This window comes from Propithecus coquereli, unplaced genomic scaffold (assembly GCF_000956105.1).
Source record: "Propithecus coquereli isolate 6110/MARCELLA unplaced genomic scaffold, Pcoq_1.0 Scaffold137, whole genome shotgun sequence".
Lineage (NCBI taxonomy): Eukaryota > Metazoa > Chordata > Mammalia > Primates > Indriidae > Propithecus > Propithecus coquereli.
In genome coordinates this window covers 1,448,412-1,470,464 of record NW_012137969.1, presented here as the reverse complement: position 1 = coordinate 1,470,464, position 22,053 = coordinate 1,448,412, and the positions used below count along the sequence as shown (strand labels likewise).

Sequence of the window (22,053 nt, the reverse complement as noted above, 5' to 3'; positions counted from 1 at the left end):
GGCATCCACTGATCCCCCCTGAGGGACCCAGGAGTGCCCAGTCAGGCCCTGGAAGGCGAGGCCAGCGAGCCACCAGAGCCCTGGGGGGTTCTTTTCTTTTTTAAGGTTTTGCCGGCTCGGACCTGTTGGGCAGGTATAAAAGGGCACGGCTAGGCTCGGCCGGGCACCCAGGCTCTTCCAGTGTGGTCTTAGGTGGGACCCGCAGCGGTGCTGGGGGAGACGGGCACGGGCTGGGGCGTGCTGGGGAGGAGCACTGGTGGGAGTCACCTGAGGCAATCGGGGGTAATGAGGAGAGATTGGCAGGGGAGCCAGGTACAAGCATTTCATGAGCACCTGCCTTGCCCCAGGGGCTGCAGAGGTGGCATCCCAGTCAGCCCTCCAGGTGACTGCACTCCAGGCTGGCTGGACGTACAGATGAGGGGACAAGTCCAGAGAGCCGCCGGGACTCCACAGGGAAACAGGAGCAGCTCAAATTTGAACCCAGATCAACCCCTTCCCCCTGTGCCACCTGCCTTCCTGGGGCGGTGGGGCTGGATTCGTGCTGGGTTCAATCCCAGCGCTGCCCCTCCTGTGCTCTATAAAGCATCTTTCCCTCTGAGGACTCTTGCAGCTTTGCACTCCGTGAGCTAAATTTTTTCTAAGTTTTGTGGTTTGTGATTTTTGACAATGGGTCTTGGTTATCAAGACCTAATGGCACCAAGACAGCCAAAGTGACACGTGGGAAAGATGCCAAAGGTTACCAAAGACGTCTGGAAGGACAGGAGCATCCAAGGATGCAGGGGACCTTGGGGGGTGGGGGAGTCATGGCCAAGCAAGAGGCTGGTGGCCACTGAAAGCGGGTAGCTGGTGTCAGAGACCTGGACATCCCTTAGGGCAGCACCTGGCGGGAGAGGTCTGTGCCCCAGGCCACCAGGCCAGGACAATAGCAACGGCACCGTGGCTAGCCGCTCACAGCAGAACCACTGTTTTTTGTTTTTTGTTTTTTTAAAGCAGCCTAACCGGTATAAATAAAGAAGAATTTGTCACCCCCATTGCCCCCACTGGAACAACTGAAAAGGGACCCAGCCCTCAGATGTGGGCAGATGTTTTCTTTTCAAGACAAGTTAAAGGCATCTTAATCTGACTTTGCTGATACTTAAATTTCCTTTTCATGAGGATTTTTGTCTCTTGTCCCTGGTGACTTCTATGTCTGTTAAGCAGAACCAGGGAAATGGAACAACAAAAAATAATAATAATAATAATGCAGTTGAGCACGGCAGGGGCAACGAATGACAAAAGGAAGTTTACATTGAGCAATTGTAGCTTCCAGAAGGCGGGTTGGAGGGAGGCTGAAGGAGGTGATGGCGCTGCCCAAGGTGGCTTGTGGCAGAGCTAAGCAGGAGCCACGTCTCCTAGATGCTGAATGAAGAGTGCTCGATGCTATTGGCAGAAGCCAGGACTCCCAGCCCAGTGCTCCCTGAAGACAGGACATGGGAAGGATTAGGCAGGAGTTCTTAACCGGGGGCCCCAGTGTCTTCAATGAGAAAACATTTCCATCGTGATTTTCAATAGCTTCAACTGAAATGTGTCGTCTCCTCCCCTTTATAACAGTCTCTTATTAATTACAGCCTTATTAGTAGGACCCGGAAGACACTGGTATTTTCATATCAAATTATTATGGTTGCAGATATCTCAAAATGTCATTAATGCTCATTGTTGCTTCAAAACCACAGTGCTTGTTAGACCTGCTGCTAGATCGAGTTATTCCATGCATTTGTAAAGAGGCACATATATTACTGTATCATGCATCTTTAATATTTGGTTAATTATATTTTAATGTCACTTGTTTCCTTGGTAATCCTATGGATTTTATTACTTCAATTTGAAATATTTTGTCCAAGGGGACCCCAGGCATCACCAGATAACCAAAGGGGTCTGCAGCCCACGAGGGCACAAGACCCCTGCCCTCCTGCCCTCATTTCTTGTTTTCTGTGCAATGGCTCGGCCTTGGGGACACAGAACCCGGGCTCCAGCAGAACCGGCTAAGCCAGGCCCCACGAGGAAAGCACGCCTGGCTTTGCCTCCAGTGCTTGCTGCGCTGACTCAGCCTCTTTTGGAAACAGCAGGGGCCTTGGCAGGCGAGGCAGTGGCACAGCACAGCAGGGGCCCTGGGGACGGTCCAGAGACCCCTGCTCTCCAGTGGGGTTATCTGAAGACACAGGCTGTACTCTTGGCCTGGAGAACAGCACCGCTGACAGAGGGTCTCAGGACCACACCCTCCCTGAACCTTCGGGAAGGTTCTTGACCCCCAAGACATACTGGGGAGGCTTCTCTCTTTGTTCCCTTGAACCCCCGGTTCCCCTCCCTCCTGGGGGTTCAGTGACTCCATCTAGGGTTTGGAAGTCAAGAGGCCCCTGTTTGACCCCAACTTGGCTTTGTTTCAGGAAAGACAGTCACTGACCCAGGTGATCATTTTATATCAGGAATCTGCCTGGTATCTGGTGAAGCCTGTAGACCCTTATTCAGATTAGTGAATTTTTTTTTTTTTTTTTGAGACAGAGTCTTACTCTGTCGCCCTGGGTAGAGTGCAATATTGTCAGCCTAGCTCACAGCAACCTCAAACTCCTGGGCTCAGCCTCCCAAGTAGCTGGGACTACAGGCGCTGCCACCACACCTGGCTAAGTTTTCTATTTTTAGTAGAGATGGGGTCTCACTCTTGCTCAGGCTGGTCTCGAACTCCTGAGTTCAAGCGATCCTCCTACCTCAGCCTCCCAGAGTGCTAGGATTACAGGCGTGAGCCACCATGCCCGGCCAGATTAGTGTTTTTAAATGCATGGAATAAAATACATAGAGCTACAAAGGAAACAAATGGTACTGAAATACTGTTATGAAAATATTAAAAAATTAATTTGTGATATGGTAATAATAAATGTCCTTTGTTATTAATAAATTTAAATAACAATATCTCACTCAGAGTCTAAAGAGACCCTAACTTCGAAGTTGAGGTGAGGACAAATAATACCTTGCGATGTCTGTGCCCACTCTAACATGAAACGACAGCTCTGATTTCTGCGGGGAGCAAGATAGGCTGTGCTGGCCCTACGGTGGCTGGGGCCTCTGTTCAGACCTTAAGGGAAGTAAAAACCAAGCGATAATTGTTTTCCTGTCCCCTTTTGTGGGCCCTGGTTAAAAACTCTTGCTTCTACCTCTCCTTGCTCTGGTCTCCTCCACAAAATGGGCTTCCCCATCCCCAGCGCGCAGCCTGGGAGTCAGGAGCGTATGAGACAGCAGATGCAGAAGCATTTTGTTGGGTGGCACCTGCTGTGGGGAGTTATTTGCTGATTTCTTAGTCTTGGTTATGAAGACCTAATGGCACCAAGACAGCCAAAGCGACACGCGGGAAGCAAGCCCTTGTCTCTCCCAGGGTGTCTGCTCCAGCCTATGCCTACCTCCCCCACAGCACCCAGGGAAGTCCAGGCTCCTGCCCTTGGTTCTGTCCTTCTTCTTCCTCAGCCAAGCCGCAATGCCTGGTGGGTACAAAAGGGAATGTGGGGACGATGTGGATCCCCTGCCTTTCCTGGCACCTCCCGACAAGCAGAGGATTGAAGCCATGAACAAACCCTATGACATTAAGGGGTCCTGCTGGGTCAAAGACGAGAAGGAGGGCTTCATGCCTGGGGAGATCCAGTCTGAACAGGGTGACCAAGTCACTGTGAAGACCATCACCAACCAGGTGAGTGGGGAATGACCTCCAGGAGGAAACTGACCTTGGCAGTGGCAGGCACCCAGGCCTCCTCTGGACCTGCTTCTGCCCAAGGGGCAGGGGAGCAAAAAGAGCAGATGTCTCTAAGTCCCGCATCCTGGGTCAACTCCAGACTCAACTACACTCAAGCTGTGTGGCCCTGGGCAAGATGCTTCCCCTCTCTGAGGCTTGGCTCCATCAGAATAGAGATTCCAACAAGATCGGAATCTCACGTGGGATTTGTTTTCTAAGAGTCAGAGTGAGCACCCCACCCATCCATAGTCTCATGGTGTGCCATGGCCTATGGCGGCATAAGGAACTCGAAACAGGGCCAAGAACACCCTAGCTCACCGAATGAGCTCTTCAACTGTGGGAGTAATAGGTGGTGTTTCCCAAGCCCCTTGCTGCATAGCAATAGCGTGCTGGACTCAACCTGGCTTGTGAGGACACAACACTAAACGTTCAAGGACTGTACAGTCAGTTGTAAAACCTGCAGTAGCTTGCTAGTGGCCATGGTGGGAGTATTTACACCATGGAAATTGGCAAATTCTACAGATCAGGGATTTTTTTTCCCCCTAGACAGCTGGGTTACCAACACACCCCTCTCTCTGCTGGTCTACACTGCATCTGACCATGAGGTATGAATTGAGAGTGGCTAGAAAATTTGGTTTATTAAACCCCTACCCTGTGGCAGACCCCTGCTGAGGCACTTGATAGTTTATTTAATCCTTCTGACAACCTTATGTAGTAGGATTTATTGACCCAATTTTGCAGAGAAGGGAAAAAGACGATCAAGTGTACCTGAGGTTATTGGTGCAAGGTCGCAAAGACAGCAAATGAGAAACTTGGACCAAAACCCACAGCATCTGGCTCGAATGCCCGTGCCCACTCTGCGTCGCCATACCGCCTCTCCACGGCAGGCTGCCAAGGGGGAGGGGGACGTCCGTCCCTGGTTAATTTTCACGAATAAAAAAACTCAGAGACCTTTGATGACCAGAACTAGCAACCACTGTGCTTTTCTCTGCACCTGCCTTCGAGGGGCATGGCAGTAAACGTACAGCGGGGCTGGAGCCAGGGGAAAGTGGGTTTGAATGTGAAAGCCAAGCTTAATTCTCAGGACAAACATACTTTTCCAAGGGGACAGGATTGCAGTGTTGTGAGAAATGATGTGACAACATTTAACTTCCTTGAGTATGCACAGTGGACAGGGCCAGCCAGCCGGGTTTGGGACAGAACAGACAGAGCCCCTGGTGCGGACTCACCTGGCTCCTACGAGAAAGTCAAAGACCCCAGTTCCTCTGCTGGGGCTGAAAGGGAGGTGGCCGCATATGGGCGAGGACCAGAGATCTGGAAACTGCGGGAAATGGACTCCGAGTAGAACCCAATCTGATTTACTGTAGGTTCGGAGATCACTACTAGGTGGATTTTCCAGAACTGTCAAGATCTCAGATGATCTGCCTGTTGTACTCACACATTATTACAAGTCCCAGAAATCCCAGTATGTATTCATGCTGCACATCTAAGGCTGCAGGCAGCTACGAGATATTTGTTTTCTGGATCATGGGTCTTAAGCTTTGATCCCAGATGCCAGGACTCGGGAGCCGGAGCTAGTTTTCATTTATAGATGAGAAAATCGGGGTGCAGTGTGGGGAAGGGATCTGCCCGCCTTGCACAGGAGCCCACATATCTACTGCTGAGCACCCACTGCTGCTTCCTTTTTGTCTTCTTTGTTTGCTTGCTTTCAATTTTATCCCTCAAGGTTTTTGGTGGGAGCAGGGAAATGTTTTTAAAAAAAAAAAAATTGAAAAGTTCATTGCTATTTTGGAACCACTACTAACACTCAAGGCAGAGAGCCAAGAGTCACATCCCTGCAAAATGTCCCCGGGATCAAAGAGCGAGCTCTGATCAGCTACTAGAATGGATTGGGCTGGAGAAGAAGCATAGGTCAGAGGTGCTCTGTAATGCAGGGAGGGGATGTCGTAGTTTACAAGGTATTTTCATGTGATTCCACTTAGGTCCATGTAATTCTCTCAGCAATCAGCCAAGGAGGTCACTGTCACCCCCACTCCAGAGGGGAGGCAGTGAAGGCTGTTACAGCCTCAGAAGTCCCTCCCCATCCCAAGTCACATGGTGCGGTGGGGCTGGACCTGGAGTTGGGCCCACTGGATGCTCCACTCCAGCTACTTGCAGGACACCAGAGGGTGCGTGGCGCCCTGGGCCAGAGGCCACATGGCTGTGACAACTCCATTCATAAGCATGTGCTGCTGTGTCTTTTTTTTTTTTAACATTTACGAATATGTTTAATAGCAGCAGTTTTTTATATTAAAGAAAATCAAAGTTCAAAGGCCCAGTAATAATTATGTTTAACACTTGGTACACGTATAAAGAAAGACAGAAGGCTAGTGAGTAACACTGGATTTAAATAAAGGTATTATAGGTATATAGGTATAATTAACTATAACTTATTTTATGAATAAATAAGAAAAAAGTCACTAGCTGAAAGGGATACCAGACCACCTCTACTCCCTGCCAATGGGGCAGACTTCCCACTATCAGACTTTGCCAGGCAGTGACCACATGCCGTACCACTAGCCCTGCTGGTTCAGAGGAACCAGTGTTTGGCCTGTGGCTCTACTGTCTTCATCCTAACCTAGTTCCAGCTTCCGGGAGCCCAATCCATGCCTTTGGTCACCTGAAACTTTTAATCAACATCAATACCTCTGCTAGTTTGAACCTTAAATGCCACCACCCACCAGAAAGGAGGCTCTCACTAGATTCTAAATCTGTTATTTAAATTACTTTTCAATTAAAAAAAGAGAGAGAGATAGAAGACATTTATCAGAATAAGGCCACCCTAAGAATGTGCTTAAGCTCTCCATTCAGCTTTTGCCTGATGTATGAAACTACAAATAATAAACATAACCTTTTCCCCGGGTGCAAGGCTACACCAGCAGCTTCTGAGGTTGGTCTATGGTGTTCAGAAAGACACGTTGCCTAAAGGGTCAGGCTAGTGATGTATTAATAGCTCCATCCATCCTAACATCTATCCATCCAAACATCCATCCATCCAAACAGCCACCCATTGATCCATCCATCCAACCATCCACCCAAACATCCACCCATCCAAACATCCATCCTTCCAAACACTTATCCATCAATCCATCCATACATCCATCCATACATCTGCAAATGAGGCCTTGCCAACCACCAGGGGGTGGACACAGAGCATCCAGCACTGGTCCTTCCCTCCTCCTGAGTTTCATGGTGGGCTCCATGTAAGGGAGCAGCCTATACTCCTGTAGAGGATGGTTGTATCACTTCTCAGAGCATAGCGTGGATGAATGATGCCAAGTTTTCCAGGCTGAGATAAGTCAACCACAGTTGAGCTGAGGCAACACTCAGGGCTCTGGCCATCCCCAAGTGGTCCCCCATCAATGACCAAGGCAATTGAGGCCAGAGGTCTCGGAACTCCTCGACATTCAGAGAACTGGCCTGGGAGATGAGGTCGGAGCTAGTGACAGCAAGACGTCCCCCCAAACATCGAGGCCAAGTCTTGCATAAAGGTATGGTCAGGAATCTGATGCCTACAAGGGGAGAAGAGGAGTTCAGGTTGTTGTTGAGGGCCTCTGAGGGTTTCATCACCAGGGTCACTGGTCCTGGCAACAGGTCTCTCAGGAGCCCCTCGGGTGCTCTCACTGGGCAGTATCTGCAGATGTTGGCCACGTGGCCCAGACCTATGGCCAGTGACTGGGTCTTGCTACAGCCCTCATGCGGCTCACTGGGCAGGCTGGGCCATACAGCATATTGGTGGGGACACTTCTGTCCAGCTGGCGTGCTCAGGGCTTGTGGCCCACCTGGGCCCTGCTCCCCAGGAGCCACAACAGCCAGTGATCGGTGGGTGCAGGAGGCGGCCACTCAGGGAAACTGCCGGCCCCTCGCTCAACCTCGCACTTTGTCTTGACCCCCCAGACGCTCACCATGAAGAAGGATGATATCCAGCAGGTGAATCTGCCCAAATTCTACCAGGTCAGTGACATGGCAGACATGACCTTCCTGAATGAGGCCAGTGTCCTGGACAACCTGCACCAGCGCTATGTCAACATGAGGATCTATGTGAGTGCCCAGGGTGGGGCTGAGGTGGGGAAGACGGGGGCCTGCAGATCTTCTAACCCTCTTTTGAAGGGAGGGATACCTACTCCACCCTCCCTATTCCTGATGCATATTATCGTTCAGACAAGGGCACAGGGACCATGTTTTTGACATGATAGGACTTCCACCCAAGCCTTCAGCATCTCAGTGATGGCACCATCTCCACGGGCAGCTGAAACACCTTGTACTAAGGCCGTCACCCAGAAATCTTCCTCCTCGTGCTCCTCCCCACTTCCTCAAATGCTCCAATCAAAACATCATTTTCCCCATCGTGATTTCCAGACATCCGTCCATCCACTCATCCACCCATCCATCAATCCAAACATCCATTCACCCATCTATCCAAACATCCATCCACCCAAACATCCATCCATCCATCCAAACATCCACCCATCCAGCCAGCCAGCCAACAAACCTTGAGGAAATGTGATTTAAATGCAGCCTTAGGGACTTAGGAAGGACAACAGGCTGCATCCTTGAAAGAGTTTGGTTTCTGTTTGTCTGAAGTGATGACCAGAGTGAGTTACAATCAGTCCCCTAAGTGTCCTGGAAATACTAAGACAGACGACGATTTCCTGAAGGTGCTGGTGACTAAACTCCCAAGTGGGTTGTAAGGAAGTTTTGGTGTTTGCCTCTCCAGATGTCTTTACTAAAGAGGAAAGGTGCTTGTCTGGTAGGAATAGGTGAGGTGCGCCTGATTTCAAGGTTGAGGTTGCAGGGGACTCCCCTCCCTGGGTTTGTGGCTGCTGTGCCTTACTCCCCTTGTCCTCCTTTACTGCATCATTGGTCCTGGATTCAGGGCCCAGCAGCACCATAGCCCAGGAGGTGCTGGAAGATCTCTGGAAAGCTCTTGCGGATATCTGCCAGGCCTGGAGGCTAGTGGGGCATTCTCTGACCTCGGGTCTAGGAAGAGCTACTTGCACCCTTGGCTGGGCCTGGAGCCTGGACTGAGAATGTTGGTGTTGGTGGGCTCTGTGGCCAAGCTCACCGCTGGGCTTACTCGAGCCTGCTCTGTGGCCAAGCCCTTGCTCCCAGAGGATGGCCACCGTGTCTTCCGGCTACGGGACTGCAGGCTTTGTGGAGTGTGAGCTGAGGGACCAGGGCAGGGAGAAACCTCTGACATCAAAGCACTCGATGGAACCACTAGTTGAACAACTCTGGCAGGCAAGGGCTGCTCTCACAGCCCCAACCGCTTCCCTCTTGTACCCGTCCTGACCCAAACAGGGATGGAGCTGGCTTCCGGGCTGCTGTCCGCCCCCACACCTGAGCTGAGATGGGCTGGAGGGGAAGAGTGACAGTGTGGCTGCAGTCTCAGGATGAGATGCTGCTTGTCATACTCTGAGCTCTCCCACTGGGTCTTCTTCATCTTCTCTTTGCTACTTTTTCTTCGGATCAAGTTCTATTTAATAAGTTTCCTCTGAAAAACTCAGCATATCACAGTTATGCTATGGAGAAGCTGGGCGGGGTGCTTGGACCAAAATGGAACAGTTTAAAGTTGAATTGAAAAGAGCCGCATGGCGGAGGCATCAGCAATCAGTGCAACCGTCCAGCAAGGAGAAGGAAAAGTTTGGGACGTGTCGATTTGGCCATTTCTTGTCTGCACTTATTCTCCCTCCCCTCAGATAATTTCTTTTACTGCCTCGTTGGTTTTTCTGTCTTTTTTTAAAATGGGGTGATTTCTTACCAAATTGCAATCTTGGAATGAAAAGAGAAGTTGGGGTCTCTTTTTAAGAGTAGGTCAAACCCAGCTGCCCACCAGTAGAGGATTGTGTCCACACAGCAAGGACTCCGCAGCTCCTAAATCACCCCAGAAGTGTCACACTGGACACTCATGGACAATTTCTCAGATATATTAAGTGGAAAAGGCAAGACATAAAACAGTACTGTAGAATACTATCTTTTGTTTTATAAACAAGGGGAAGGGGCTAAGAATGTGTCTCTGGGTTTGTTTTACGTGAATCAAAAACCACAGAAGAGGGTATAAGAAATTAGGTCCTTTTGCTGTGTATGTGTCCACACAGTGACTGTGTTATCTGTTCAAATACAGATGGCCCCCAACTTATGATGGTTTAACTTAACAATTTTCTGACTTTACAATGGTGCAAAAGCGATACCCATTCGGTACGCTCCTTGATTTACGATGGGGCTACATCTAAATAAATTCATCATAAGTTGAAAATATCATAAATCGACTTACGATACAACATTTCCCACTTAACCATGGGCTCATCCAGATGTAACTCTATCATAAATCAAGGAACATCTGTCATCAAATCAAAAGAAAAAATATATATTAAAGAGAAAGCTCATTTTGCTCAATGGATAGAGACTCAGACAGGCATAGGTTTCGCCCCTAGAAGACTCATTTTGTTCACAGCCTGCTCTGCAATAGGCTGGGGCCTGGAGGGACTCAGCCAAGGGAAGAGAGCCCCAGGAGGAAGGGCCAGCTAACCATCTTCCTTTCCTGCCGCTAGACCTACTCAGGCCTGTTCTGCATGACAGTCAACCCCTACAGGTGGCTGCCCATCTATGGGGCTCGCGTGGCCAACATGTACAAGGGCAAGAAGCGCACGGAGATGCCACCCCACCTCTTCTCCATCTCTGACAACGCCTACCACGACATGCTCATGGGTGCGTGGGGGCGGGGGCTGCTGGGGCTGGGGTGGCGGGAGACAAGCTTTCCTTTGCCATTGTGGCTCCATGTGCATTGGGACTGCTGCTGCCCCATCCCAGCCCTGACCCTGCACCACCTATCGAAGTTCTTTGCTAGATGTCGAGCAGCTACAGTAGCAGCTGCATGTGGTATTAATACCACATCCTAGTGCTCAGCGAATGCATGCGGCACCCACCAGGCACCAGCCCTACCTCACACCCTATCTCATTTAAGCTTCACAAACCCATGGGATGCCAAGGTAAGTAACTTACCCAGAACTCAAGTCAACAGCCTAGACCGTTACCTGGACGCTTTTTGCCGAATGGCTCTTTTATGTGATTTTTGTGACCATTTCTCTTTACGTTGCTTATGACTGGGTAGCTGTACAACTCAGTAGAACTGGCTGGTAGAAACAGAGTGGCTGATAAATTCTTGGCCCTTTTTGTAGGCTGCAGTGGTGGGCATGTGGCCACGGATCCCACATGATACTGGGCTTTTGGCCTCCAAGTGCAGCCAAGGCCACGATCTGAGATGGTTGGGACTTGGGGAAGGGCTGAACGTTTGGCTGGGGTATCATCAAATGCCTAGTTTCTAAATGTTTCCTAATTACATCTTCCTGTTGCTGTTTTCTTCCCTATAGAGCATGAAAATCAGTCTATGCTAATCACGTAAGTGTCTCTTCTGTCTCTCAGTCTATACACATATAATTAGGTCTGTGTCTTATACGTGTAATTAAGCCTTCTTAGAATTAATTGGGGTACGTTGTAGGGAACTCTGCAGGCGGTGAGTGGGCTCAACAGGGCGAGTGAGTCTGCACCTGCTAACCCAAGGGGGGCCTCTGCATCCCCAAGGCCTCCCCACCTGCCCATCTGTCTAGGCCTGGGGGCACAATGTGACTAGAAATGTGTACTTTCTGTTGCTTTCCTTCTTTTGGCCAACGCACCCTCTTCTGGCATTTCTCTCAACTCCCGTTTTCCACCCGCAGTGGAGAATCCGGCGCTGGCAAGACTGAGAACATGAAGAAGGTGATCCAGTACTTCGCCAACATTGGAGGGACTGGCAAGCAGTCCTCCGATAAGAAAGTACAGCTGACTGGGTGGACTCAGGGTCCATTTCCCATCTTCCGGCTTCCGCAACACACAGCAGAGCCTGTGGGACCTTCATAGTGGCTCTGGGGGTCAGGGTCATCTTACAGATGATGGCACTGAGGGTTGGAGAGAAGCAACTTGCCTGGCGTCACACAGGGAGAAGGTGACCACAGAACAAGGTCTCCTCCCGCAGCACTAGTTCTGCTGCCCCAGGCCACATCTGCCACCAGGAGGACAGTGGCAGAGGAGAGACAGGGAAGGGGGCTCTGCCTTAAGCTGCTTCTGCAGCCTCTGGCTGCCCCAGGGGCACGAGGAGCACAGTCTGGGCTGGCAGCAGCTGTGAAAAGCTGACAGAGCATAGGAGAGCTTCGGAGGGAGACCAAGGATGCACAGGGGGGTAGGGGGCACTTTCAGGCTCACTCAGGGGTCTCCCCACCAACAGCAAAGTGAGGAAATAGCCAGGAATCAAGACTATCCCCCACCCACCCCCCACCCGACATTACATAGCTGCAGGACAGACATTGTCAGGCAGTGGCCCTCTGCCCAGGTCACTACATGCTGCCCCTCTGGCCTTGACTTTCCAGCAGCCCCAAGGCCACTCCCCTCCTGGGTCCCTGGCACATAAGCCACTGTCATTAGCAAGCCCAGCCCCTCAGCTTTGGTCACCCCACCTTGGGTTTCTCTCAGGGCCAGGGATCCCTGAAGGATCAAATCATCCAGGCCAACCCCGTGCTGGAGGCCTTCGGGAACGCCAAGACTACCAGGAACAACAACTCCTCTCGCTTCGTAAGTGTGATCCTGGGGGTGGTAGGACAGGGGTCATGACCCTGTTCCAAGTGAAGAAATTGAGGCTAATTTAAGTGAAGGCAAAGGGAATGAGGAAATTCCAGGCATCTCCTTCCCAGAGATTTTTAAGTTGTGTCAATCAGGACCTAATCAGTGAACAGAACCCACTTCGGTATTTCAATCAAGGGGCTTTGCTGCAGAGATTCTCAGCCGTGGGAAGCTGCGATCCTTGGAAGGACATAGGAGAGGCGCTGTCACTGGGCCCCTGGTGGATTCAGAAACCAGTGTGGCTGGCCTTCCGGTGGGAGCTGGAGGCACTGGGAGAACTCAGCGCCGCCTGAGGTGCTGCCCAAGGAGGAGCCGCACCCTGGCCTTCCCTCCCGCCTCCCGCCTCCCCAGCCTGCTCTGGGGCCTCCCATGGCAGAGCCCAGGGAGCTGGCAGGGACTCCAGGGAAACAGAGCTGGGGCCAGCAGGTGAGGGACAGAGGTGAGGGCAGACAGGCCCAGGAGCAGCCAAGACCAAGACAGATTCCTGTCTCCAGGAGAATCCATTGGTGGCTCTGACACAAGTTAGGAAGAGGAAGGGCTGTCTCTTGATAAGGAGATTCAGGAGAGTTCCCACCTCCTGGCTGGACAAATTCCCACAATGCCTGGCCTCTGAGCCGAATCCCAAAGGGTCTCAGCCCCTCCTGCCGAGCACTCCCCTCCCTGACAAATGCCCCAAACCGCAGACCCTAGATTCAGGCTCTGAGACCTTCTTCATGGGAACTCCAAGGCTCTGCATACAACCACGTGTGCCCCGGTTACATCCCGAACAGCGACCCTTGGCCAAATCCAGGCCACTTACTGCTCTAAAGCTATGGATAACCTCCCTCCTGCCCCTGCCCTCTCCTCCCTATTCAGGGCAAGTTCATCCGGATCCATTTCGGAACTACAGGCAAACTGGCTGGAGCCGACATCGAGAGCTGTAAGTCAGTCCCTTGTGGAGGGCTCATCCAGGCAGGACCAGCCATATAACTTGTGAGGCCCAGTGCAAAATGAAAATCAAGGGCTCTTGTTCAAAATGCATTAAGAGTTTCAAAACAGCAACAGAGGATCATTAAACCGAGTGTGAGGTCCTTCTGAGTGTGGCCTGTTGGGGCCCAGAAGACAGCCCTACTCAAAGGCCTCCCTGAGGGCAGTCAGGCCTGTGAGGCTGTGCGTCTGGGGAGAGGGGAGAGCGGGGCCCACCGCTGGCGACCGGCCACTGCACTGGGCTTTAGAGAGGGGATTCCTGCTGTCCACGGAACCCTGAAGAGACAGGAGATGGCTCTGTACTCACCAGCATCTTTGCTTATTCTCGTTCAGATCTCTTAGAGAAATCTCGTATCATCTCACAGCAAGCAGCCGAGAGAAGCTATCACATTTTCTACCAGATTGTCTCAAACAAGAAGCCTGAACTTGTTGGTAAAGATCTTTAGATTCGTCTGCCTGTCCCAAACTCGCTTTTCCTCTTTTCAATCACGAAAAGAATTCCCGGGTGCAAAAGGTCTTGTGTCACCCCTGTGGTCATATGACAATCCCTTCAGTTTAAAGTTATGTGAATGCATCACAGGGAACTTTCTGAAAGTTCTACTTGCACATCTCGTCCTCACAGTAGCCATATGAGGCTTAATGCCATTGTTGGCCCATTTCACAGATGAGGCTTTCGGCTGCCTGCAACTCATGGCTGAGACATGGGCCTGGGATAGGAGGCTTTAGATCCCTCTGGGACTGGGACCTGCTGTCTCTGAGTCTAATGCTTAGGCAGCGGCAGAGGGGTCCAGCCAGGACCATGATTAGCCCTGCCAGTGCTTGCATGCTCAGTAACAACAGGCTCCCCCTACGTGGACACAGCCCACACTGGGTGCACAGCTTGGAAAGCAGAGTACACTCCCCCACTCAACTTGACACCCTTGTGCAGGCACCAACATGGCCAACTGTCCATGGCAGACCTGCTCAGGACATAAGGTGGGAGGAGGGATGAAGACTCAATTTTCCACACTCAATCTTGCACACCTCCTAACCCAGCCAGAGATGAGGGCATTGGGCACCATCTCCCACCCACAGGGGGCTTTCTTTGTGTTCAACAAAGTATATTTTTTAAATTAATGAATGGCATTTTAAAATTGGAAGTCTTCACATAAAAATCCAACTTCCTGGGTTCTCTTAGATTAGCAGAGGATCCAGTACCTCTGAGTTTGTCCTCCCACGTGGTACTAATCAGGGCAGTTGGGTGATGTTGGCCCCTCTGGCTGGTGCTCAAGTTCTCATGTTCACCAAACTCCCCACCAAGCCCTATTGCCTCCCTCAGGCTGGAGCAGAGTGGCAACCACCATTTATCTTCCTTCTTGTGTTTTAGTTTTTCTCTTTAGTAGAGATAAAATGAAAGGGAAACGTTTCTTATACCCATGTCTCCTCCCAAAAGTAAATATACAAAGATAGACCAAGAGGGGCACACATCTGAAGAAAAATAGAAGTGAGCATATTTCTTTAGGAAAGCAACAACATTCCCATGTGTGTCACATGCAAGAGATTGTATTGCCAGCTGCAGCCATTGTGTTGCCTTCTACATTAGTGTGTGACCTGCTCTTTATAGGAGAGAGGAGGGAGAGACATAAGAATTCATTTATTACCCAAATATCTACTGGGTGCCTACTAGGTGCCAGGAACTGAGCCAAGTGACAGACGATGCAAGCCTAGTTCCCGTGACCCTCTTGCTGTTCTAAAGCTCCCTGCATGAGGCTGTTCGAGTCCCTCTGTGATTCTGGTGGTCCCAGGGGGCAGGGATCATGTTTCATTTGGCCCTATAAGTCTCATAATGTCCACGGTCACGGCTAGTATGTGAGAGGCATTTAGCGAAATTGGTTAGAAATGAAAGAGAAGAAAACCACATGTCACCAAGATGTTAACCTGCTTTGCTGCCCTTGGGAGAGAGCTTGCTGCTGGTCCCCAATGCTAAGCAATACCACTGGGTGAGCCAAGGTGTCACTGTGGTGGACAACATGGACGACAGGGAGGAGCTGCAGATCACAGACGTGAGTGGGTGGGTGCGGCTGGCATGGGACAGGGGGAGACCAGGATGGAAACCTTGGGGCCCTGCATGCGTGGCCACTGGAACCGGAGTGGGGCTGGCGTCCCACCCAGAGCTGTCAGACAACAGCCCAGATTCTTCCCTGGGGATTTCTGGGGTTGCAGTTGGTGTTTACCCCAAGGCCATTGCAGCAAGCACAGTTTCTCTTTGCAAAATCAAACTAGAATTCCACAGGGACGAAAGGGACCATCGACCCCACACAACGTTCTCCTCCCCAGCCCAGCTAGAAGTGACTCTCCCACCTTACCACTCCCCACTGCACTCTCTGTCTCCTTCTCTCTTACGGCACTGAGCACGTGGGACTTCCATTAGGATTATTTGTGTACTAGGCCCTCTCTTTTCTTTAATGACAGAATCGAGTCCTGATTTACTTTTGCCTTCCCCTCTCCCAGTACCTAGCATGAAGCCCTAACAATAATAACAATGGTAGTAATAATAATAACGCCTTTTACTGAGCACTGACTGTGTGTCAAGCACTAAACATTTTACACATCATTCTGCTCTATCCTGACAATCACTTACTATCCCCATCTTGTAGATGGCTAAACAGAGGCCGGAGAGATTAAATAAATAAAATAGCCAGATGGCAGAGTATCTGATCTGACCCCTCCCTGTCCAGGGTGTGTCTGACTTCAGTGCCCATGCACTGCCGCAGTGGCTCGTTGGCGTGGCCCCACAGCAGCAGTCCCATGGCCTCCATCACATGGGATGAGAAGCCGGGAGTCACATGGCTTTCTCCACCCTGTTGCTTTGCAGGACGCCTTCGACGTGCTGGGTTTCAGCGCCGAGGAGAAGATGGGCGTCTATAAGCTGACTGGGGGCATCATGCACTTTGGGAACATGAAGTTCAAGCAGAAGCCCAGAGAGGAGCAAGCTGAAGTGGACACCACTGAGGGTGGGTGTTGGGCTTGGGCTGTTCAGGGACAAGGCAGCAAGTGGTGGGAGTTCCCTGCCCCGTGGGCTTTGTGGCCGTTTCAGAGATATGCCAGGTATTCTTAGGTTCCGTGGTGGCTATAAACCGTGCATGTTCCTTGAACATTCAGACATCAATATCCTCAGAGAAGCATGACAGAGAGTCAAGACAGGACCCTACTTTGCCACTTGACTTTGAACAAGTGTGGAAACCACCTCAGATCTTTGTTTTCTCATGGGTAAAATGGGGTCTCCCCCTGCTCCCCGTCACCCCCTCCTCAGACCACGACAGGTAGGGCCGCGTTTCTCCTGGGCATGGCACCATCTTCCTGGTGCTCATCTGCATTTTCTCTCCCTGCTCAGTGGCTGACAAAGTCGCGCATCTCATGGGTCTCAATTCCGGCGAACTCCAGAAGGGCATCACCAGGCCCCGGGTCCAAGTGGGCAATGAGTTTGTGCAAAAAGGCCAGAACATGGAGCAGTGCCAGAACTCCATCGGGGCCCTGGGCAAGGCTGTCTACGACAAGATGTTCAAGTGGCTGGTGGTCAGGATTAACAAGACCTTGGACACCAAGATGCAGAGGCAGTTCTTCATCGGGGTGCTGGACATCGCTGGCTTTCAGATCTTTGAGGTGCGCCTGGCCTCATGTTTGGTTTTTGCCTTGGGGTGGCCGTCCTCCTTTTAGAAGCAACTGTGCACTATGGCTCTCTCGTTTCTCACCTTGGACCTAGGGCAGGGCAATCTGTTTGCCACTAGATCTCTGACTCTTGGAGAAATTTCCGTCTTCATTTCTATGGGGCCAAATCATAAAGAATGGTGTGAACTTAACGGATGGAATGAGTGGTGTGCCGAAGCCATCCTGGCCTGGCTCACAACAGCTGCTGATGTTCATAGCTTAAAATTAGCCATGGTGTAAATATTTACACCATGGAAATTGACAAACTTACAGATGAGGATGAGAAAAAGTAGAAAGAGAGAGATGAACTGCCCACAGGCACACAATAGCTCAGATCCACACAGCATTTCAAGCAATTCCCATCCCTGGAAGGAAAATAGCTCTTTCCACAATTATCTCTGTTCACCACACGGGGCTAGAGTCTGGCTGCCTAGGTTTCGGGTCCCTAAATTTTGCTGTGCCGGGCTTGTGTTAAACTATTCTATGCCTCTGCAGGGGAGGGTAACGGAGAGCTGCTTCTCCCGGGTCCCCTACATGGTCAGTGCTACGGCAGTCAGGGCAGTGCCTGATCCTGGGGGGCCCTTGACAAGTTTTCACTATGTGTGTGGCTTCCTCACCACATCCTGGGAGGGGGTCTCTCTGCACCTGGGCTGACACCCCTCTTTCTGTATTCCCCCCACGGCAGTTCAACAGCATTGAGCAACTGTGCATCAACTTCACCAACGAGAAGCTGCAGCAGTTCTTCAACCACCATATGTTTGTGCTGGAGCAGGAAGAGTACAAGAGGGAGGGCATCGAGTGGGTCTTCATCGACTTTGGCCTCCACCTACAGGCCTGCATTGACCTCCTGGAAAAGGTGACCTGCTTCTTGAAGAAGGGGTTTGGAGAGGGGTTGGGGCCCTCACTGGTACATGCCTCAGGAAGGCATGTTTCTGGGGCATGCAGGGAGGTGGCACTTGGCTTCCGGGCAGTTGGCAACACCCCTGATGACCTTCGTTGGTCTGACCTCTAGCTCCCCCTCTACAAAATGCACACCACGGCGACTGCAAACTTGCCTAGGGCCACTGTTTAGGTGCGATTAGCATTTAGGGAGCTATCTTGCCCCTTCAGGCCTTAGCCTTCCCTTCTGTTGGACTCAATGAATTCTAGCCTCTTTCAAGTCTAATTGGCCGTGGGGTTTGAAGACAAGGCCATGGGGCACCAGGTGCTGCTCCCAGATGTCTGAGTGCTGCCTCCTGGCTGGCCATGTGAGTGCATTTCTACACTGGCCCCGGGCCCAATGCTAGTGTGGCCTCTTTTGGGTCCTGCTACCTCCCCTAACACCATCCTGTCCTCTTCCCTCCTAGCCCATGGGCATCTTCTCCATCCTGGAGGAACAGTGTGTCTTCCCCAAAGCCACGGATGCCACATTCAAGGCAGTCCTGTATGACAACCACTTGGGCAAGTCCAGCAACTTTCTTAAGCCCAAAGGGGGCAAGGGCAAGGGGCCCGAGGCCCACTTCGAGCTCATCCACTACGCAGGCACTGTAAGTACCAGCCTCAGAGCCCCTTGGTCCACACCTGCTATCATAGTCCACACTGACATACCCCTCCGGAGGCGTCCTGCTTCCAACCAGCACAGCCAAGATATAACAGGGTGATCAGCCAATGGAAATGAGCTCCAGCTCATACCTCCTCATCACTTCTCCATCTGAGAATTCCAAAGCAATCCAGCCATGGATGCCCCTTAAGGAGCAGCCCACAGTTGGTGCCATCAGATCTGCCCGGGCCACACTATTGTCTATGGCCCTTGGTCTGATGGCTGAACTTCAATCTCGGCCAGCAATGACAACACTTGTAACAAGGAAAAAACTTTTTCATGAGCCCATTGATTACTCCCAACTGAATAACTTATCCCTCTGACAGCTCGTGGCCACCAAATGAATAAGGTGACATCTGTGGAGTAGCTTTTTCATTCATGACAAATTTGGTCCTTGAGAAAGAGGGAAATGAAGCACGGCCAGGACACAGGTTCTATTTGTATAATTAATAGGGGAGACAACATTCATTCTGCCAGTGTATGAGAATGTGCTTGGTTTCCTTGGGATCTCAATATTGCTCTAAATGCCAACGTGCCTGGTACCAACAGAATTTGTTGAGCCTTTGGAGGTTTAACTGCAGAGAAACAGCAGCCTTAGGATGGGGCTGTCAGGAAAGCCACAATGGGCATCAGTGCCAAAAGTTTATGATGTCATTAATCATAACAATGCCAGCTGCTCACAAAATGCACTGGGACGATACTTTGAGCAAACAGCAGGCCTGGGACCAAATTGCAGCTCTCCATCCCCTCTTCCCACAATGGACTGAGAAGACCTCTGTATTTACAGCGACAGACTATTCAAAGTCAAATGGGACCTCTGAACTTCCAAGAAGGCCCTAAAATAAGGCCCAAGATGACACCTATCTGTATGCTGCACAGGAGATGGAAAGCCCAGAGGTTGTGTCTTCTCAGCCACTTTCCTCAGTTCTCTGTGCTCAGTGGAAGGATCTGAAAGGCTCCTCCCTCCTTAGCCATCCTGCTGGGGCTACATAGCAAAATGAGAAGTGGAAATTAGCAGATGTTCAATTACCTGGATATCCGGAGCTCCCAGTTCTGGATGGATGGAGTCCCCCTTCCACCAGACAAAGACCCTACAGTGTCATAAGAGGGGATGCATGCTCTCGAACAAGGAGAGATCAGAAGCCCTTGTAGATTTCTTCATGTAGCTCAGGATTCTACAGCTGTGGCCAGTTGCTGACAGCAAGCCCACCTGGGCAGTTGAAGACTCGAGGGTCAGGGAGGCTCAGTGTGGCCAACAGAGTAAGTGCACAAAAGGTCACACCCCAGGAGAGAGTCGCCAGGGAGTCCTGGTTTATGGGCAAAGTTCAGAGATGGGCTGTTTTAGACAGGCAAACTGCAAATGCCCAAGAAAGCAGATGATGGGGCCTTTAACCCCAGGATACCAGGCAAGTCATCAGGAAAAGAACTGAAGCTACAGGAGATGGGGATGAAAGTTGGTTCTGGGAGCCCAGAGCAGGCAGAGTTGAGGGTGGAGGTTCTACATGTGGGACCTGAAAGGGGAAGGCCAAGCCTCCAACTTACTGGCATCTGCCCCCTCCAGGTGGGCTACAACATCACAGGCTGGCTGGAGAAGAATAAAGGTCCCCTGAATGAAACAGTGGTGGGCTTGTTCCAGAAATCGTCTATGGGACTCCTGGCCCTTCTCTTCAAAGAAGAGGAGGCTCCAGGTATGGCCAAGCCCTTGTTGTGTCCTGTCTCGCTGTGCTGATGCCCTTTAGTGGCCAAAATGGAAAGAAGGAAACAAAATTCTCTTATTCAATCTTGTGGAATGAGTGAGTGAATGAATGAATGGCCAGTGGCTTGAGGTGGGCCGTGGATGCAGCTGTGATAGAGGGGTGGAGACACAACCTGGGAGCCTCCATCAGCTGAACTGCTCACTGGGCCCATATCTCCTCTAGGTGGAGGGATGCTACTTCCTAAAAGCTGGCACCCAAATGCCCTCTGCTTACTCTCTGCTTCCCTCTCTCCTGTCTGAGGCAAACGCCTAGCCTGGCCCTGCCTCTCGTCTGTTAGAGGGCACGTGGCTCACAGGGGACTGCCTCAATGGAAGCTGCCCAATCAGGCTGCGCTCAGTGGGACAGGAACAGCAAATCTCCTTGGGCTCAGTTCATTTTACCATCGATGCATACATTCTCTGATGGTCCGGGAGCTCTTCTTCCTCCCCGGGCAATGGGAGCAGTTTGTCACCTTGCACCAGCCCTAAATCACAAAGGACGGCACAGTCCCCAGGGAGCACAATTACATGACAGTCCGTCCATTTGCTCGCCCCTGGTAGATCTCATTTTCCTGTTGTGAGGGTCCCACCTCACTTAGTCCTGAGATAAGCCTTTTTAAACCCAGAGAATGCATGTGCTTTGGCACAGAGCACTTTATAGGACTGTTTGTCCCCGTGCTGAGTACTGATGTGAAATGTGTTTGTCCGTCCCTCAGCTGGAACCAAGAAACAGAAGAGAGGGTCTTCCTTCTTGACAGTCTCCAACTTCTATAGGGTGAGTAGGGGCTGCCCAGAGGCCACCTGGGGTCCAGTGCCCTAACCCTCCTTTTCAATAGTGGGTGGTCTGGCTGCTGCGTCACAGCCCAGGGCAGGATGATTTCATCACTCTGTCAGTGATTGCCTCTTTAATTAGAGGAGTCTATTTCCTTCTGAAGAGGCCACAGAATCACAGGATCATTGGGCAGGGAAAAACCATCAAGAAGGTCCAGTCCAACCACATCATTTTGGATTGAAACCCAGAGAGTGAAGGGACTTATGCAACATGACCAATTGTGGTATCAGTGCCCAACATTTTGTGTCCTATAATGGGCTGACAGGTCTTCTGGGCTGGCCACAACTTCCACAAAGTTTGGGCGTTACTGGAAACACCTTCCAAAGGGCAGCCAACGGGGAGATGTTGCATGAAGAAAGACTGAACTCTTTGCGATGATGAAATGTGCTCTTCTGCGCTGTCCAGTATCAGTATGGTAGCCATGAAACACATGTGGCTAGTGCTGAAAAGTGGCTAGTGTGACTGAGCACTGAATTTTAATTTAGTTTTAATTGATTAAACTCTAAATGAAAACCTCCTGGGTGTGGGTGTGCTGCAACATCAATGTTAAGTTTCACTCACTCTCTGTTCTTTGTCCGCAGGAGCAGCTGAACAAGCTGATGGCCACCCTCCACAGCACCGCCCCCCATTTTGTCCGCTGCATTGTCCCCAATGAGTTTAAGCAATCAGGTACTTTGTGGGGTCATGTCTCCCTGTTGGAAGTCCTGAGGGTCTTCCAAGTTAGTGTTTGTTCCACATTAAGTCCACCTTACATTGTCAGGGATGGTGGGGGCTAAACAAGGCTCTGAGAGAATCCCCAACAATGGGTC

General features: G+C 51.0%; 1 protein-coding gene across 1 annotated transcript in view; it reads left to right on the top strand.

Annotated features, from left to right (window-relative positions):
• The first annotated feature begins 3,502 nt into the window (after positions 1-3,502).
• The window catches only part of LOC105805926 (myosin-7-like), a 49,637-nt gene continuing 31,086 nt past the window's right edge, over positions 3,503-22,053 (top strand). The window contains 16 exon segments of the mRNA XM_012638893.1: positions 3,503-3,712; positions 7,691-7,834; positions 10,345-10,501; positions 11,164-11,191; positions 11,509-11,605; positions 12,305-12,397; positions 13,301-13,364; positions 13,745-13,843; positions 15,350-15,453; positions 16,266-16,404; positions 16,785-17,053; positions 17,784-17,954; positions 18,445-18,624; positions 20,239-20,365; positions 21,129-21,187; positions 21,826-21,913. Of these exon segments, the coding sequence (XP_012494347.1) occupies positions 3,503-3,712; positions 7,691-7,834; positions 10,345-10,501; positions 11,164-11,191; positions 11,509-11,605; positions 12,305-12,397; positions 13,301-13,364; positions 13,745-13,843; positions 15,350-15,453; positions 16,266-16,404; positions 16,785-17,053; positions 17,784-17,954; positions 18,445-18,624; positions 20,239-20,365; positions 21,129-21,187; positions 21,826-21,913 (2,029 nt within the window).